The sequence below is a fragment of the Heteronotia binoei genome, chromosome 3, assembly GCF_032191835.1.
Source record: "Heteronotia binoei isolate CCM8104 ecotype False Entrance Well chromosome 3, APGP_CSIRO_Hbin_v1, whole genome shotgun sequence".
NCBI lineage: Eukaryota > Metazoa > Chordata > Lepidosauria > Squamata > Gekkonidae > Heteronotia > Heteronotia binoei.
Genome location: NC_083225.1, coordinates 103,589,569 through 103,608,591, shown reverse-complemented (window position 1 = coordinate 103,608,591; position 19,023 = coordinate 103,589,569). Strand labels below are relative to the sequence as shown.

Genomic DNA, 19,023 nt, shown 5'->3' with positions numbered 1-19,023 from the left:
ACATGTTTCCAAACCACAGATCATCATGGATCCTCATGATTTTTGCTTTGGGCCACCCCAAGCCCTCCATCCAGTCACATATGTCCATGGGCAGAGTTTGCACCACAGAAATCATGGATCCACAGCTTCGTGGCAGCTCCAGGGATCAAAAACTTGGTTTTGGACCATGGATCCTCATGAATCCACGTGATTTCTGCTTTGGATTCCCCCAAGCCCTCCATCCAATCACATATCATGTCCATGGGCAGAGTTTGCACCTCAGAAATTGTGAATCCACGGCTTCGTGGCAGCGCCAGGGACCAAAGACTTGTTTTTGGACCACGGATCCTCATGGATCCATGTGATTTCTGCTTTGGATCCCCCCAAGCCCTCCATCCAATCACATATCATGTCCGTGGGCAGAGTTTGCACCCAGAAAGGCTGAGAGGTGATATGATCACCATCTTCAAGTACTTGAAGGGCTGTCTTATAGAGGATGGTGTGGAATTGTTTTCTGTGGCCCCGGAAGGTAGGACCAGAACCAATGGGTTGAAATTAAATCAAAAGAGTTTCTGGCTCAACATTAGGAAGAACTTCCTGACCGTTAGAGCGATTCCTCAGTGGAACAGGCTTTCTTGGGAGGTAGGCTAAGGGAAGGCCTGGATATAAATTTGATAAAATAAATAAAATAAGTTTTTTCAAAGTTTGCCTTTCTGAAGTCCAATCTGTACGTCTGATTATGTATAGCTTTTCCCTTCCCTAAGACTGTAAATTCCAAAATCACATGGTCACTACTGCCCAGGGTGTCCACTATTTCCACTTCTTTAATCGATTCTTCCTTGTTGGAGAGAATCAAGTCCAAGATAGCAGATCCCCTTGTTTCTTTCTTCACTTTCCAGAAAAGGAAGCCTGGCTTGGTGGTCTATGGCAGACCCCCACCATAATATCACTGTTTTTTTCTTACTCCTTTTATTTTTACCCAGAGACTCTCAACTTAGCTACCATGTTCAGAGTTACATATTTCCTCACAAGTATATACCTCCTTCACATATAACGCTACGCCTCTGCCCTTTCTCATTTGTCTGTCCCTTTTAAATAAGTTGTACCCCTGAATTCTAATATTCCAGTTATGAGTGTCATCCCACCAAGTTTCAGTAAGGCCTATTATATCAAAGTCTCCTTCCTGTATTAGCTCTTCCAGTTCCTCCTGTTTGTTTCCCATACTCTGTGCATTAGTGTAGAGACATTGGAATCCACGTTTTATGCATCCTGAGGGTTTATTTTCCATACAAACCTGAAAGTTCACATCACCTAGCATATGCGCCACTCTCTGCAAATCTTTAATGTTCTTATCACCAGTTTCTGGCATCATACGAGGCTTTTAATTATTGTCTCGCTCCCCCATACAATTTAGTTTAAAGCCCTCCTTATTAGGTTAGCAAGGCTGTTACCAAACACCCTTTTCCCTACCGTCGTAAGGTGTAAACCATCTCCCGATAGATGACCCTGGAGGTCCCTTTCAACTCTATGATTCTAATAGCCCAATTTGATTAATAAAATAATATAAAGATAATCCAATCAATCACTCCAAATTAATAATGTAATCAAGAGGTATTCAATTAATTAATTCACTATCTCCTATACAGAATTAAAATACAATTTGGGGGGGCCACTATGTGATTTAATGGTGTATTTCTTCTGAACCAGTGCAGACATCATAAGGATCCATGAGGATTCATGGTCTGGAACCATGCATTTGTTCCATGGTGTTGTTGCTAAGCCGTAGAGCAAGCTATGCCCATGGACATCATATCTTATGGTGTGTTTTATGGTATGTTTGGGTGACTGAATGCAAAGACTTTGAGGATCCAAGAGGATCTGTGCTTCAGTACCATCTTTTGGCAGAATGGTGTCATGAACTCATGGATCCAAGACATTTCTGATGTAAACCATGACCATCGTCATGATATGTGATATGATGGGGGTACTGGGGTCATCCAACGCAAAAACTCCAAAGATCAATGAGAATCCATGGTAAAACGTGTTTTTACAGCATGGCTTCTCAAAGAAAGTGTGGATGTATGTTTTCTGTGGTGCAAGTTGTGCCATGGATATGATACGAGATTTGATGGTGATGTTGTGGTGACTCCAAGTAAAACCCAGGAGGATCCATGGGGATCCATGTTTCAAAACCATATTTTGGCTCCATGATGTTGACAAGAAGCTGTGGATCCATGAATTCTATCATGCAAAACCTGCCCATGGACATGATATGTGACTGGATGGTGAGCTTGGGGTGATGAAAAGCAAAAATCATGAGGATCAGTGAGAAAACATGTTTCAAAACCATGGTTTGGCTCACTGGTGTTGCCACAAAGCCATCTGTCCGTGATTTTGTGGTTCAAGCTGTATGGTGGCCCAAAGCAAAAATCATTAGGATCCATGGTCTGGAACCATTTTTTTAGGCCATGGTGCTGCCATGAAGTCATGGATCCATGATCTCTGTGGTGCAAACTCTGCCCATAAACAGGATCTGTGATTTGATGGCGATGCTAGGGTGACCCAAAGCAAATATCATGAGGATCTATGGTTCAAAACCTTGTTTTTGCTCTGTGGTTTTGCCACATGGATTCATGATTTCTGTTGTGTGAGCTCTGCCCATGGACATTATATCTGATTTGATTATGAATTTGGCTGGACCCAAAGCAGAAAACATGAAGAACCAGTAGCATCTGCGGTCCAAAAACAAGTTTTTGGTCCTTGGTACTGCCACGAAGCCGTGGATCCACGGTTTCTATGGTGCAAACTCTGCCCATAGACATGATATGTGATTGGATGGTGATCTCAGGGGAATACAAAGCAAAAATCATGTGGATCCATGAGGATCTGTGGTTCAAAATCAAGTTTTTGGTCCCAGGCGCTGCCACGAAGCCGTGGATCCATGATTTCTGTGGTGCAAACTCTGCCCGTGGACATTATATAAGAAGAGATAGTAGGGCTGGGGGGATCCAAAGCAAAAATCATGTGGATCCAAGAGGATCCGTGGTCCGAAACAAAGTTTTTGGTCCCTGGCGCTGCCAGGAAGCCATGGATCCATGATTTCTGGGGTGCAAACTCTGCCCATGGACATGATATGTGATTGGATGGAGGGCTTGGGGGGATCCAAAGCAGAAATCATGTGGATTCATGAAGATCCGTGGTTCTAAACCAAGTTTTTGGTTTCTGGCGCTGCCATGAAGCCGTGGATCCATGATTTCTGGGGTGCAAACTCTGCCCATGGACATGATATGTGACTGGATGATGAGCTTCGGGGGATCCGAAGCAGAAATCATGGGGATCCATGAGGATTCATGGTCCAAAACCAAGTTTTTGATCCCTGGCGCTGCTACGAAGCCGTGGATCCACAATTTCTGGGTGCAAACTCTGCCCATGGACATGATATAAGAATAGATGGTGAGGCTGGGGGGATCCAAAACAAAAATCATGTGGATCCATGAGGATCCATTGTCCAAAATCAAGTTTTAGGTCCCTGCACTGCCACGAAGCCGTGGATCCACGATTTCTGGAGTGCAAACTCTGCCCATGGACATGATATGTGATTGGATGGTGATCTTGGGGGAATCCAAGGCAAAAATCAAGTGGATCCAAGAGGATCTGTGGTTCCAAACCAAGTTTTTGGTCCCTGGCGCTGCCACAAAGTCGTGTATCCATGATTTCTGTGGTGCAAACTTTGCTCATGGACTTGATATGTGACTGGATGATGAGCTTCAGGGGATCCGAAGCAGAAATCGTAAGGATCCATAAGGATCCATGGTTTGGAAACATGTTTTTCCACTGCTGTGGTGCCACAGATTCGTGGAGGCATGATTTTTCTGGTGCTGCATATAGTCCAAGACAGGATCTGCAGCGTGATGGTTTGATTTCATTTCACCGTAAAAATCATATGAATTCATGAGGATCCATGCTTTGGAACCCTGTTTTTGCACTGGTGAAGCGCCACGAATCCATGGAAGCATGATTTTTGTGGTCCTGCCTATAGTCGAAGACAGGATGTATAGAATTACAATGGTTTTATTTCATTTCAATGTAAAAATCATATGAATTAATGAAGATCCGTGTAGATCCGACTTTTACCCTTTTCCTAATCAAATATGAAAGAAAGAAGACTGGCATTTTGCTTCGCTAAAGAACTTCGTTCTATCACTAAAGAACAGTTGCACCGGGTCATTCATATACTTTAATCCAATTGCAATCCCTAAAGCAGGACTCTGCGAAAATGTAGCAAGCAAGAGACAGAGATCAACCTATAACCCACTTCATCCACGATTAGGTAACATGACGCTGACTTCGAAGCCGAGAGATCATCGATCACCGATGTCCGAGCCGCCCTTTCCCCATTAGCCCCGCTCCCGGAACCTTTACTGAGGTTGTGATTCTTAAACCGGTTATCGAGAACAGCTCTGCTTTATTCAACAGCGTAATTCCAGGGGGGGGGGGGAGGAAAGGAAAAGTCCCCCCTGTGCAAGCACCAGTCCTTTCCGACTCAGAGGTGACGCTGCTTTCACAACGTTTTCACGGCAGACTTTTTTACGGGGTGGTTTGCCATTGCCTTCCCAGTTACCTACACTCCGCCCCCCCCTCCCAGAAGCAAGCTGGGGCTCTTAATGGGAGGGGGTGGTAATAATCTTATTGGCCTTGAAAAACTAGAAAATTTCTCCAGGGCAGACAACCACTCTTTACTCGATACAATCAGCCAGGGAAAAATTGTTCCAAACTCGCGTGGGAGGCCGCTTTTGCTCTTTTCTGGTTGGATAAAAGCTGAAGATTAATTGGTCGTGCAGACTCGTAAAGGCGGGCATTGAAGAGCAACCTGGCGTTGTGATTGGAAGGAAGAGGACAACTGGAGGCTATAAGAAGTTGCTGAGGGGGCGGGCCTCGTAGTGCAAGCGGTCGGACGGGTTCTGTGTTGTACGTGAGAAGCTGCTGCTGACGGGAGAAACATGGCGACGAAGAAGGCTGTGTGTGTTATGGCCGGAGACTCCGAAGTCAAAGGCGTCGTTCACTTTGAGCAGAAGGCAAGGCCCAGCTCCCTCCGCAGCGTTTGTATTGTAGTGGGGAGAACGCAGCGCGGTTTCTTGGCTTCAGGCTGCATGCGCTGAGGGCCTGCTCGGTGGCTGTTCCCGCTGCGCGCGCTGAGGCTGCAGCCGGAGGCAGTCTTCCGTCTCGGTGTAAAGCTTCCAGCCCTGGTAACGTGGGTAGACTAGGAACCTGGAGGGTGGGCAATGCAGATTCATCATTTTTTAGTGGCGGATAAAAGTATCCATCATGAGGTCAGTAATACTAGTATGTAGTTCTCCAGTACAATGGCAGTTCGGCCTTCGCGATTACGACTCCGTCTGTAGAAAGATGCTCAGCCCTGCCATTCTTGACGCTGGCTAGGGTGTGGGTGTGTTCAAGTCGGATTAGGACCCGATTTAAAGGTGATGCTAGGTAGGCAAAGAGCCTCCACGTGGGGCTCGTCCTGTAAAGAGAGAGCGCTACAACCATTGCACAAGCGACTGTGCAATTTACATTCCCAAGCAGGCCCGTAGCCAGAAAATTTTGGGTGGAGGGGCCCAGGTGAAAAAAACTTGGTGGGGGGGGGGCTCAGGGTTTGGCTGCTGCCTTTTGGTTCTGCTGCCCCCAGGCAAGGATCGTCACTTCCCCCTACTACTTAAGAGAAAGCCCATGCCTGCTTGAGCAACCTGCAGCAGGCCAGAGTCCCACCGTGGAGTGAGGGGGGTGGAATGCTAACAGGGAAGAAGCCCCCCCCCCAACCTTGTCACACCTAATATGCGCATTTGCAGCGCTCCTACAAAACCAGTTACATTGAAGGATCACAAGTGACTAATTTTCAGTCTGCTATGGCAGGCAGCTAAAATCCTTGTATTGAAAAATGTTGCTTTCCCCCCATCCTTGGCAGTCTGGGGAACAGTCAGCTGCTTACAGAAGTGGGATGGACCATTGATGGGCGGGGTTTAGGCTCCTAGTGACCCTCTTGGTCTTCTCCTCTTGTTACCTCTCTCAGCCCTCTAAGAGGTTTGGGTTAGAACGTGCTATTATAGCAGGGAGGAATGAGATATCAAGGTGTGTTTCAGTCCTCAGCAAAGTTGCTGTCTTTTTAACTAAGCCGCCAGTGCTGAGTGACAGCCACCAGACAGTCATGCTGTGCTGAGCAGACATTCATTTGTTGTTGAGGGCTTCAGGAAGGACATAACTCTCCCCCGCTCCTTTAGGATGCAAGTTGTTTGGTCCAATGAGCAACCACTTCCTTCCTCAACTCACTTGCCTTTCCAGATCTTTGCCACTGCCGCCTCAGAGGACAGTTTGGGAAGGGACTATTCATGTGGGCCCCAAGGTGTCTGTGGCGGTCTCAGCCCCCAGGTGTTGTCACTCTCACTCTCCCCCTCGCGCTCTCTCTCGCTGTCAGTCTTTATCTCGCTTCCCCCCCATGTGCTGTTGCTCGCTCACTCTCTCTCTCTTGCTCACTCTCTCACTGTCCCCCCCCCCCCTTTTAACTCTGCTTCACCACCTCCGCTCAGCACCTCCGCCCTGCTTGGAAAGAAAGTGAGTTGGGTTCCTAGAGGGTGGCTCCAAGGAGGGGCCCTATAGAGGGAAGGAGGGGGGCTTAAACCAAGGGGCCATGTCCCCCCGTGCCCCTAATGTAGCTATGGGCCTATTCCCAAGGTCTGTACCACCGGCTTGCAAAATATCGCTGGTTTTGCATGGATTATTGCACAGTTTAAACAAGATGCTGAGTCTGCGAAGTGGGGGGTCTTTTGGCTAGTTATGCCTTTAACTGGGTTTATGAAGCAGTTGACCTGTGTTAAGGTGCTTTATGGTGCAACCAAAACAGACTGGGTGGACAATGATTAAAGGTTAATTAGCGGGTTGTGCCTAGGGAACAGAAACCATTTTTTCCTTGAAACCGTTCAGCAAAACCTGCTTTATTTGGCGTTTCAAGCACAAGGAACAGTTCTTACAGTTTTGTCCCTTTTGTTTGAATAAGCAGGAGTCAAGTTTCACCTTTAAGACCAACCAAGTTTTATTCAGAATGTAAGCTTTCGTGTGCTCTCTAAGCACACTTCATCAGACGAGGGGATCAGGTATTGTGGGCTGAAATACAAGCAGTTTATTAAGTATGCAGACTGATCACATGGTAAACTAGTGTGGCTTGGCCATTTGGTCTGGATAGCCATAAAAGGTAATAAAGTCCTCTACCAATTGGTGTTTCTGTAAATCTGGGTGAATCACAAAAGGAGGTGTATTTCCTAGTTGCAGTCCTCCTAATTTACTTATCAACATCAATCTATACTTATAAACATCATTCTAGTTTGAATACTTTATTTTATTTTTTCGCAAAATTAAAATTCCCCAGCAGTAATCTAGTGTAGTACAAGTAGCTTCTTGATCGTTTTGGACTTCTGGTTTACTTTCACCTGCCCTGGAGTATATTTTAAACATAGTCACAAGGTTATCTGGGTAGTTGTTTCATAGTAGATAGAAAGGGTGTGTGCTGTTAATCTGCTCTGTCCTTCCCAGCCGTAAATTGCTGAGTCATAGCTGCTGGAGCACAACCTAGGGAAGGAGAATGGGGAGAGAATAATGAGTTCTGAGATGTAACCCTGTGGGCAACCAGGTTTTAGGAGGTCATGTGATTAACACTGTATGAAAATGTACAATGTCAGAAGGCAAATAGGAGATGAACATTAAATATGGCTGACAATCATTTTTTGTTTCTAAACAGTCCATATTTGTCATGTTTATTTTGTTATGTGCTCTGTATCTGCAGGCCTGCAAATATCCCATTCCTAACCCAGGTAGTTTTGGTTTTGATAATTCCTTACTGGATGTCTTGGGGTGGGGGGATTTGGCAGGAAACTAGCCTTGGAACAAGACTTGTGAATGCTGCAGAATTAGTCTAAGTGGAAGTATGTTTGAGTGGTATTGAATTTGATGCACACACTTATTTTCACAGCCAAACCTGTAAAACTTTCAGTACTCCATGGATATTAAAGGCAATTATGTGTCTGGAGACATTCTTAATTAAATTTATGTCTCATCATTTGTTTTAAAAATCCTTAAGGCGGCCAATAGTCAATTTCTGTAATATAGTATGTTGTTTTATTTGGATCTTAATTGATATGGTTTTTAATTAAACATCTGAGGAACATGAGTTGCCAACAAAATCAAATAGATGACATGTACTTAGCTTGGAAGCCATTATTTGCACCTAGGTTTGCTCCTACATGGCTGTTTTTTCCTGCATGGAGAGCAGGAAGCCCTACAATTAAAGGGAATATTCACATGACATCGTGCTCATTCTGAGCACCACTTGTGGGCTTCCTCTTTTAAACAAATTTGGGGTTTAAAGATCAACATCAGTGCCTTGAATTTTACCTGGAAACAGATAGGGGGACAGTGTAGGTAGGCAAAGACTGGAATGATAAGGTCCCTCTGATCATAAGGGATTACATGGTCTTTTGGATGTCTTTATTTATACTAGCTACTTTTCTACAAGTAAACATTCTACAAAACAAGTGTAGTAGTGACTTTTGTAGTAATATAGTTTATCAGTAGAGCCTTGCTTACATACCTTGTAAAATATTTTTTCTAATACTTGGGCACCATAGCTTGTGAACTAGTGTGCTATTTTTTATGGTTTTATGGTCATAAAAATAGCCAGTGTTGCTTGAGACTAGGCTCAGTTACACTACTATAACCTGTACTGTAAGACTGCAATTCCATAATGTGTAGCACACAGGTAAGCAACTTTTTTGGATCAAGGACCAAAAAATGGCAGTGTCTTATCTGGGAAGATGTAGGTGTTCTGGCAGTCAAAACGGCAGGGAAGGGGATGGGGCTAGACAGGCTTGGAACATCCCAGGCCCCAGAGGAACTGTCAGCATCTCAGATTTGCCTTGAACTCAAGCTGGCTCTGAAGGTTTGAGAAGTAGTTATGGGTAAAAGCCATATCAATTGCCTTCTCCTGCCTGTTGGACCCAGCAATGCTGCTGATACCTCATTTGCTTGAATAGATACCTAGCCCTGAGCACCAAGCAGAGTGGTGTAGTGTACTGCTGTAGTCAGGTGTTGGAGGTTGCCTGCCCCTCGTCTGGAAACTGCTTAACTGCTGCTTGAGTTACCTCTTGATATGTAGCTATTTTCTTAAGTAGAATTGTGCCCCATGGTTCTGTTTCAACACAAAGTACAATATTGTTTTAAACAACACAGCTGACTTTGTAAGTTCTTTTGCTCAAGGCTATTTTGCGCATATTGCTTTTCTGATATGTTAAATTAGATAAACTTTGCTTGTCCTTGGCATATTGCCCAGGTTTTTCTGCTTGATACAGTAAGTTTGAGCAAAACACACTTTTGAGAATGAAAAATCTTTGTTAAAATTCTTGCTTAAATCATGAAACTCAATGTAACCTTTGGAAAACAGCACTTTCTACCTGTTCTACATAACAAGTTTGTTGGAATAAAGGATAATTTTATAATCTGTTTAATGAACCATTCCAGTATAAGAAATATTTTATTAAAGAGGAATACTTCATTGCTTAATGCATCATTTAGGTAGTAGTCCTAGTTTCAGTACTGAAAGCAAGTCGTGAAGACAGTAATCATTCTGCACTGTTGGTCTGTTGAGTAAACTTCTGTCAAGCTGATTTATGACATCCCCATAGGGTTTTCAAGGCAAGAGAAGTTCAGAGATGGTTTGCCATTTGGCCTCTGGATAAACCAGGTACTCCATTGGTGGTCCAGGCACTAAACAGGGCCAACTTTGCTTAGCTTCCAAGGATCTGACAAGATCAAACTAGCCTGGGCCCTTCAGGCCAGGGTTCTGCACAATCAGTCTCCACCAAACAGTATTCAGAAAGATATTAGATGCAACTCTAGAGGTTCTGCTTAGGTACTCTAGCTAATATCCATTGGTAGAACTGCTTTCCATAAATGTTTTAAATCCCCTTTAAAGCTATCTGAGCCAATGGTCATTGTCATATTTTGCAGCAGCAACTTTTCTGTGTTAAGTGTACATTGCATGGTATTTCTTCTGTGTCTATCAATTCCATAAAGTGATCTAAGTTATATGAAAAATGTCTTGCACTCAGCACTGCATATAGTATAACCTTCAAAGGTGCAAACCACCTTTTAATGTTAGAAAGATGCTCCAATTCCCTGATTGGTTTGGTTGCCTTCTTTTAGCTCCATTTCTGGAGACCTGTATCCACTATTCAAAGTAAAAAAAAAGTATGAAGGCATGATTCTGTTTTGTTTGTAATGTTTCCTAATAATTATAGTAGGAATTTTGCTTTCTTAATACTGCATTATTCATTGAACTATCCACTATAACCAACATACTTTTCCTTGCTAGTCAGTGCATATGTTGACTTGCTAGTCAACATATGCATGAAATTAGGATTGTTTTTATTCCATGCATTAGTTTACTCTTGTTCATGTACCTTTTGTTGCTTATTCATTCTATTTGTTGACATTCTTTTGGAGCTCTTTGGAGTCTGCTTCTGGTTTTAACATCCTAAATAACTTCATCATCCAAAAACCCTTAGTTTTGAACTGTGGAGAGGAGGTTATGAAAATTTTATTCTGGAAGTCTTAGGCATTATGCTGCAACCCGTTTTAAACATTCGATACCATGATGTGGAGGTCACAAAATAACCAGCAGAATATGCCATGAAGCAGGTGTAATGGTAAAGAGAGCCCCGTAGCGCAGATTGATAAAGCTGCAGTCTGAACTCCCTGCTCACGACCTGAGTTCAATCCCGGCGGAAGCTGGGTTCAGGTAGCTGGCTCGAGGTTGACTCAGCCTTCCATCCTTCCGAGGTTGGTAAAATGAATACCCAGCTTGCTGGGGGGAAAGTGTAGATGACTGGGGAAGGAAATGGCAAAGCACCCCGTAAAAAGTCTGCTGTGAAAGCAATGTCACCCCAGAGTCGGAAACGACTGGTGCTTGCACAGGGGACTACCTTTACCTTTTTTATGGTGTAATGTTAAAGAGTCTCCAACTTCCATTTCTTTCAGCACTGGTGACTTACAGATTTGCATGCTTAAGCCAGTACATGCGTTTAAACAGTTATATCTCTGTACAGTGTGCTACTAGAACCCAATTGTTGGAGAGTAAAAATAGGCTATAAGGAATAAAGGTTTTGTACTCATGTTGAGAAGGCAATTAAATTACTAAAGAACAGCACTTTAGGAAGGATTTGTTTTCTGATCAGAATGGTAGGTCTCTTTAGGCTTATCTAAATGTTGAATAGATGTTGAATTACCTTGCATGTATACTATAATTCCACTTGTACTGAAGATAGAAATGCTTTCTCAGGTTTGCTTTCTCTGTTTAAAGGTAATGGACCAATATCTCTTCTTTCTCTGTTTCAGGATGATGGGCCAGTAGTTGTGTCGGGAGAAATTTGCAGTTTGACTCCAGGAAAGCATGGGTTTCATGTCCATGAATTTGGAGACAACACAAATGGTAACATGTTAATTATACTTGTAATAATTGATAGCTACGATATATGGTTTTTGATGACTTCGATGAAAGAATGGAATTTGGGTTATTAAATTGCAATAAATCATTACATTAGTGTTGATAGTAAAACACTCAAGAGCATTATAAAATGACTCTTCTGTATGTTATCTTCAGTTCTTAATATAGTGCATCACCATATAGCATATGTCCCAAGCACGGGAACTCCTGTGAAATCTTAGTGGAGAAAGAAGAGTTTTGGTATTCATGGCAGAATTTTCACAAATTTTTTTTTAAGTAAAATGAGAATGGATGAATATTAATTCACATGTTAACTGACTAGATCTACTAGTTTTGAGTGTCTGAATGACCACCAACTCAGAAAACCAATACTGATTTGTGTAGAAGTTTGTAGGTAAAGAGATGCTAATATTTTGGTACCTTTTTACAGGATGTACCTCGGCAGGTGCTCACTTCAATCCTGAGAACAAAACACATGGTGGGCCAGAGGATGCAGTGAGGTGAGTATGGAACAATTTGTTGCCATCTGTGACTTTTGAGATACTCTTTCATATGGTGATACTGGCAATTCCATAGTTTCTCTTCATTTGCCCATTACCACACCTTTTTTTCTTTGTGGATTTTTCTTCCCTTACCACTGTTTTTCTTGAGATGCTTTCATGCCTTTTTGGCATCCCTAGACTTTGGATTTCTCCCTTTTCTGCATGTAGCATACTTTTTGCTGTCTCTAGGGTCTCTAGTTTTTCTAGCAAAAAATTGACTTAGTTCAGTTACAGAATTGAACTACTGGTAAATAGCTATTGTGTTTGACACTTTCAACAATTGTTGAAATTGTTGAAACTGTTGATAATCATTCAGTACCTTACAGCAGCACAGCTGCAGGATGTAACAATGCGTCTTGTGCTGATCAGCTGATTTTTAACTGCCTATATTAATTAGAACTCGAGGACCCATGCCTGTCTTCCGGTTTGACCCTGGATTGTTTCAATTCACTCAGCGTAGAGGAAGTTGACAGAATCCTTTCTACTGGACGCCCAACTACTTGTGACCTGGACCCATGCCCCTCCTGGGTAATTAAAGCTTGCCATGAGGAGCTAAGGTGTCCTATACAGGACATCATAAATAGATCTCTTTCAGAGGGTCTTTTTCCAACACCCCTGAAAGAGGCAGTGGTCCGCCCCCTCCTGAAAAAGTTGCATCCGATCCGGCCGAATTGGCGCATTATCGGCCGGTCTCAAATTTGCCCTTTTTGGGCAAAATTATAGAGAGGGCTGTGGTGTTGCAGTTAGAGTTTTCTGGATGACGCTTCCACCTTAGACCCATACCAGTCCGGCTTCTGCCCGCGCCACGGGACAGAGACAGTGCTTGTCACCCTCATGGATGATCTCTAGAGACAACTGGATCGAGGCAGTGCAGCGGTATTGCTGTTGTTAGACCTGTCGACTGTATTCGACATGGTCGATCATCGGCTGCTGACCCGCTGCCTTGCTGACGTGGGGATTCAGGGGCTAGCCTTGCAGTGGCTTTCCTCTTTCCTTGAGGGTCAGGGACAAAGGGTCGCGATTGGGTGAGAGCTGTCCCAGAGACACCTACTTGATTGTGGGGTGCCCCAGGGAGTAGTTCTCTCACCAATGTTGTTTAACATCTACATGCACCCCCATGCCCAGATTGCCTGGAGATACGGGCTGGGTTGCCATCAGTACGCTGATGACACCCAGCTCTATCTATTGATGGACGGCCAGACTGACTATGTCCTTGTAAATCTGGACCGGGCATTGCATGCTGTGTCAAGCTGGCTTGTTGAGTGGGCTGAAATTGAATCCAGCGAAGACAGAGGTCCTTTGCTTAGGTCGCGGTGGGCTGGGAGAGGGGGTCTCCCTACCGGCTTTTGACGGTGCGTCACTGGTACCAGTGCGCAGGGTCAGGAGCTTGGGAGTGCTACTGGAGCCTTCCCTGACAATGGAGGCCCAGATAGCAGCCACTGCTAAATCCGCCTTTTTTCATCTTAGCCGGGCGAGGCAGCTGGCCCCCTTCTGGAGCGTGGCGACCTGGCAACGTGATCCATGCAACGGTCACCTCGAGGTTAGACTACTGTAATGCCCTCTACATGGGGCTGCCCCTATACTGAACTCGGAAACTGCAGCTAGTGCAGAATGCAACAGCCAGACTGTTAGTGGGACTACCACAGTGGGAACATTTACGGCCTAGGCTGTGGGAACTGCAGTGGCTGCCAGTTGCGTACCGAGTTCGCTACAAGGTGCTGGTTATTACCTTTAAAGCCCTATATGGCCGAGGACCTGCCTATCTTAGGGACCGTCTCTCTCCATATGTTCCCCAGAGAGCACTGAGATCTAGTTCACAAAACCTGAAAATCCCTGGTCCTAAGGAGGCCAAGTTAAAAACAACAAGGGAGCAGGCCTTTTCAATAATGGCTCCCCAATGGTGGAATCAGCTACCGAAGAGGTGCGGGCCCTACGGGATCTTAATCAGTTCTGTAGGGCCTGTAAAACCGCCCTCTGTCAGCTTGTATACATTGAAGTTTGCTTTATGACCTGAACTGTTTATTTACTGCTAACTAACCCCATGCCTTTTGCCACACTAACCATAGTATTACAGAGAGATGGCCAGGAGGGGGGAAGCCAGAGTGCCAGCAGGCCTTTTGAAGTGTAAAACATCCAGCTGTTCCCAGGCGCCTGGAGGAGACAAGCAAGGCCATTTCAGGGGAGGAGAGACTGCTATGTAGGTGGGAGATAACAGATAGGCGCCCTGGCTCTTCTCAACAGAGAGGCCCCAGTTTTATTATGGGAAATGATTTAAAACCCTTATCCTTTGATGTGTATCCTTATATGCCCATGCTTGCACCCCTTTCGTTATTAGTATCAATGAACCTGCGTAGTGGTATGCGTTGCTGTAATCAATAAACGGAAACTTTGTTTTCAACAAAGCTAAGCCTGTTCATTGTTGAAACTTCAATGTCCCTTCGCTGACACCCTCTTCCAACTTGCCTTTTAGGGTGGAACCTTGGGCAATAATATCAAGCCATCTTTATGTACTGAAATTGTAGCACCATTAAGTTATACTGGTTTTTAGATTACTTATTTAACTTAAATTAATTTAATGTATGAATTGTATTTTAATTGTTATTCTTATTTTATTGTTATATCATGGCTTGTACCATGTCTTGTAAGCCGCCCTGAGCCTGCCTGGCGGGGAGGGCGGAGTATAAATAAACATTTATTATTATTATTATTATTATTATTATTATTATTAGAAGGCTATAGATAGTAAATGTGTCAAGTAGCTCTTTTGGCTACGTAAAAAGAAACATGTAAATGAAGGTAATCCATATACCATCTCCTGAACAATACTGAAACAAGGTATTAGTCATATGTGACACAGACCAAGAGAACTTTGTCCTGCATGTAGTTTATTCAGGATTACATAAAATACAAGAACTAGAACAAGCAGAGTAACAACCTTACAATGAGGCATCAATACTTGAGTGCAGTTCCATTACACTGACTTTTAAAAGCATCAGTTCCCTAATGGGAACTATAAATTGCAAATAGAACCCCGTCTGAACTGTTTAGAAAATCCTAGAATTCTTTACACGAAAACTCTAAATACCTCTCCCTGTGTTGCTGTTATAGCTGATGCTCTTGGAATTGTACATGTGGAAAATTCCTGTATTTGGACTGTAGTAAAGGCTCAGCATGGCTGTTGCTAGAACAGGATACTGAAGCTACCTGCCAGTATGTGGGATTAATGCTAGTTTTCAGTCCTGACTTGATTTTGATCCTGTCAATTCAGGACTCATTTTCATGGTTTTTAAGCACAGCTAGATTACATGGCTGAAAAAGGCTTTCTTGCCAAGATGGAGAATGTATTCAGCAGATACAGCAGTTCCAGTAACCTTTAATGGCATAACAGATACAGCATATAGAAGTGATTGAACAGCTAGATATTGTGCCTAACTTGCAAATTCAGTGTTGATAGAGTTGTAGTATCTTAACACTGGACTACAGTTCACTGAAGCCACCAGCTTCCATATTTAACAATGGGTGGTGACAAGTAGCACCCAGCAAACCGCATTTAGAAATTGCTAGCAAAATAGACTGAAATAATTGTATTCTAGGCATGTTGGGGATCTTGGAAACGTGACTGCAGGTGCCTCAGGTGTGGCAAAATTTACACTGAAGGATGATATGATTTCTCTCTCAGGACCACATTCAGTTATTGGGCGTTGCATGGTGGTAAGTATTACTTTGACACATGCTTCCCTACTGGTTCTGTGGAGAACGGCATCAGATTGATTATCTTGGTTGAGACTGTTTCTGATGAGAGCAAAGATTTTCAAGTACTAAGTATGTTATGATGTAAAACTTTTGCAGAGAACTGACAGTTCTCATTTTCTTTATTTACTTCATTTGTACCCTCCTTTTCTCCCCAGTGGGGACCAAAGTACCTTATATCAGGGGTGGCCAATGGTAGCTCTCCAGATGTTTTTTGCCTACAACTCCCATCAGCCCCAGCCATGCTGGCTGGGGCTGATGGGAGTTGTAGGCAAAAAACATCTGGAGAGCTACCGTTGGCCACTCCTGCCTTATATTATTCTCTTCTCCACTTTATCCTCAAAACAACCCTGTTAAGGTAAGTTAGGCTGACAGTGTGATTGTCCCAGTCACCCAGCTAGTCTCCATGGCCAGTGGGGTTCGAACCTGGGTTTCCCATATCATAGTCTTGACAGTAACTGCTACTATGCTGGCTGATAACATAAATGCTTGCATAACTTGCTAGGAGGTTGTGCATAAGATCCTGTGTAAATGGAAATAATGCTCTTGAAGCCCAGATTATGTCTGAATACAGCATATAGCAGAATCTTCTTGCTATAAACTTCATGTGAAGTAAAGAACCATGTAGTTCCCAGGGTGTTTTTAATACTTTGTCCAGAAGCTGACATTCCTGTACGTGAATCTGTATGTACAAAGAAACTGGGGATACTGCATTTGAAAACTTGTAGTCTGAAAGTACACTATAGCATAGGTTTTATGGGAAGCATTGGTTCTTATAGCCACAGTTGTAAATTCTAGTTTCCTGTTAGCCTGAGACCTATAATGAAAGGGGGGGGGAATCAGTCAGTATCTGATTGGGTCTTCAGTCATCATAGTGCACTGAGAATTCTTGTGACAGATTAGAGCTAAGAACATCAAATACTCTTGTAGACAAAATTTACTTGTGAGCAGTAGTAGTTATTGTCTTGGCACAGATGTGTTGTGACTGAATTTTTAAAAAATTTGCCTTGAGCATAGGGTTATAGAGTCTCTTAACTGTTTTGGTTTATGCAGATCATTGTTGAACTAAGAAATAAGTTTTTGCTGTTGTGAAACATGGGATAATTCTGATTTATTTGCCATTTCTAGGTTCATGAAAAAGAAGATGACTTGGGTAGAGGCGGAAATGATGAAAGTTTGAAAACTGGAAATGCTGGTGCTCGTCTAGCTTGTGGTGTGATTGGGCTTGCTAAGGCATAGAGCTTCAAGACTAAAAAGCACTTCATACAGAATGTAAATGTACCTGTGAAATTCTGTAGTTAATTAGGGTTTAAAAAACCATTTAATTTCATGGCACTGTTAAATGGAATTTATGCTGACAAGTTTGTTTTATATAATCTTTTAATTAAAGTAGCAATTAAATGTTATTCCAAGAGCTGTTGCCAGGATTCGGAGATTGGGTGTTATTGATTCATTACTTTTCATAGACAAGTCTTCTGGGATAACCATTTCACTTTCATTGGAGAAAGTGTTTGAAGACAGAGGAGATCACTCTTATGGAAGGAATTTTCATCACTGTATGTGATCAGTATCCAGTAATTAATTACCAACGTGCAGTTTGATTTCCACTATATCAAGTATTGTGTGAATAAGCTGACATAACCTTACTTTGGAACTTATTTGTTCATTCTTTGTGACCAAACTTAATGCATTGCAGGAGTTCAGATGAAGTCTTGAGTTTGTTCTGACTCTGAATTAACATGCAGTGGAAATATGTGGCTTACCTAAAGCTGGGTTCTAAATCAGTATTCCCTTCTCTCTCCCTAGAAGATAGAACATACTGTACTTTACAATTCTGCTTATGATAATGACAAATAGTGGTTTATTCAAGTTCATCTAAGCAGATGGAGACTTTACTTTTCCAAGCCTGTTACTGAATAGCAGCTTTCACAAAGTTAATTAGCTTCACATTTGTCATATGTATCCATGTATTTAGTATGAACTTTTTGAACATTATGCTTCACTGTTCCTAAACCATAAAAGCTTAGTGAACATTCATGCTTTTACACTTGTTTGTATTGACTAACAGTGAGCTGACTTTAATGGGTAGTGGTACAAAAAGAAACTACTTTATTTAAAAAAGAATGGAAATTTGTCTAAAATAATTTTAAAACAGCAAGTGCAGGCATAAACTTAGTTATTTAGGGTCCTATTGACCACTAGTCTGTTATGAAAACCAGTGCCACTTTACACCCAGCTGTTAACAAAATTTTGGCAACTCAATGGCACTCAGGCACACTTGAGGACTTTTGTGTCTAAGATTGAAAAGAAACTGTTCCCTGAAACTCTTCATTGTAGGTTTAGCAATCTTGCATTCAAACAATGCAGGTTGTACTCTTCTCTGATCAAGACGGCTTGGCAATAGCTTTACCAGTATTTTATGGCTTATTTAAACAAACTTGTACACATTTTTAAGTTCTCCCATCATTTCTCCATTCAAAGCATAAAAGTATAATTACCAGTATAAAAGTCCATACATTTCTTCATTTCACATGGGGCTTTGAAATTACAGACTAATACTTCTACAATCCTTTCAAGGCAGCTGTATGCTTATTTGTATTCAATACCTACTAAATACTCAGTTACACTTCATAGGAATGTAGGCAAGTAGTATTAGTTTTTGTCAGTTTTTTGAGTAATGGAAACAAAAGTTCAACACAGGGAAATTGATTTCACAAGTATATGAAGTTTTTTTTATTCTACTATTGCAAGAAAAATGTTCCTTAAATCCCCACCTTTGAACAAGGGAAACATCCATGTTTGCCTAAATGGGAGCTGCACCTGAACTTGCCATGTCTAGCCAGAACAGAAAACATACAGAAAATCAAAACTGGAAGCTGTTTTTCAAAGCAGAAGAGCTTCAGCTGTTTGTTACAGCTGACAGAATTAGGTTCTCTCCATGGGATTAATTATGGAAACAAAGTGTACAGTTCTTCATGCTGGCTGCCATTTGTTAGTACTGATTGCATTTTTAAAACTGCTGTATAGGAGCTAATATATTCAGTACTGCTTAAGTTAAAAGTAATTGGACAGAGGGGTATGACCAGGTTATGAAGTAATCAGGCAAAATGGACACTCTCCTTTCAAATATTCCACCCATGACATTTTAGAGTACAGTGGTAATTTGATGTGCCCTTTTCACCTTGCTTCCACTGAATACAAGGATGG

General features: G+C 42.6%; 1 protein-coding gene across 1 annotated transcript; it reads left to right on the top strand.

The window, feature by feature from the left end:
• The first annotated feature begins 4,717 nt into the window (after nucleotides 1-4,717).
• Nucleotides 4,718-17,222, top strand: SOD1 (superoxide dismutase 1). The gene is made up of 5 exons (XM_060234341.1): nucleotides 4,718-5,054; nucleotides 11,416-11,509; nucleotides 11,955-12,024; nucleotides 15,660-15,777; nucleotides 16,945-17,222. The coding sequence occupies exons 1-5, from the start codon at nucleotides 4,980-4,982 to the stop codon at nucleotides 17,053-17,055; spliced, it is 468 nt and encodes a 155-aa protein (XP_060090324.1). The 5' UTR covers nucleotides 4,718-4,979; the 3' UTR covers nucleotides 17,056-17,222.
• Nucleotides 17,223-19,023: the final 1,801 nt, after the last annotated feature.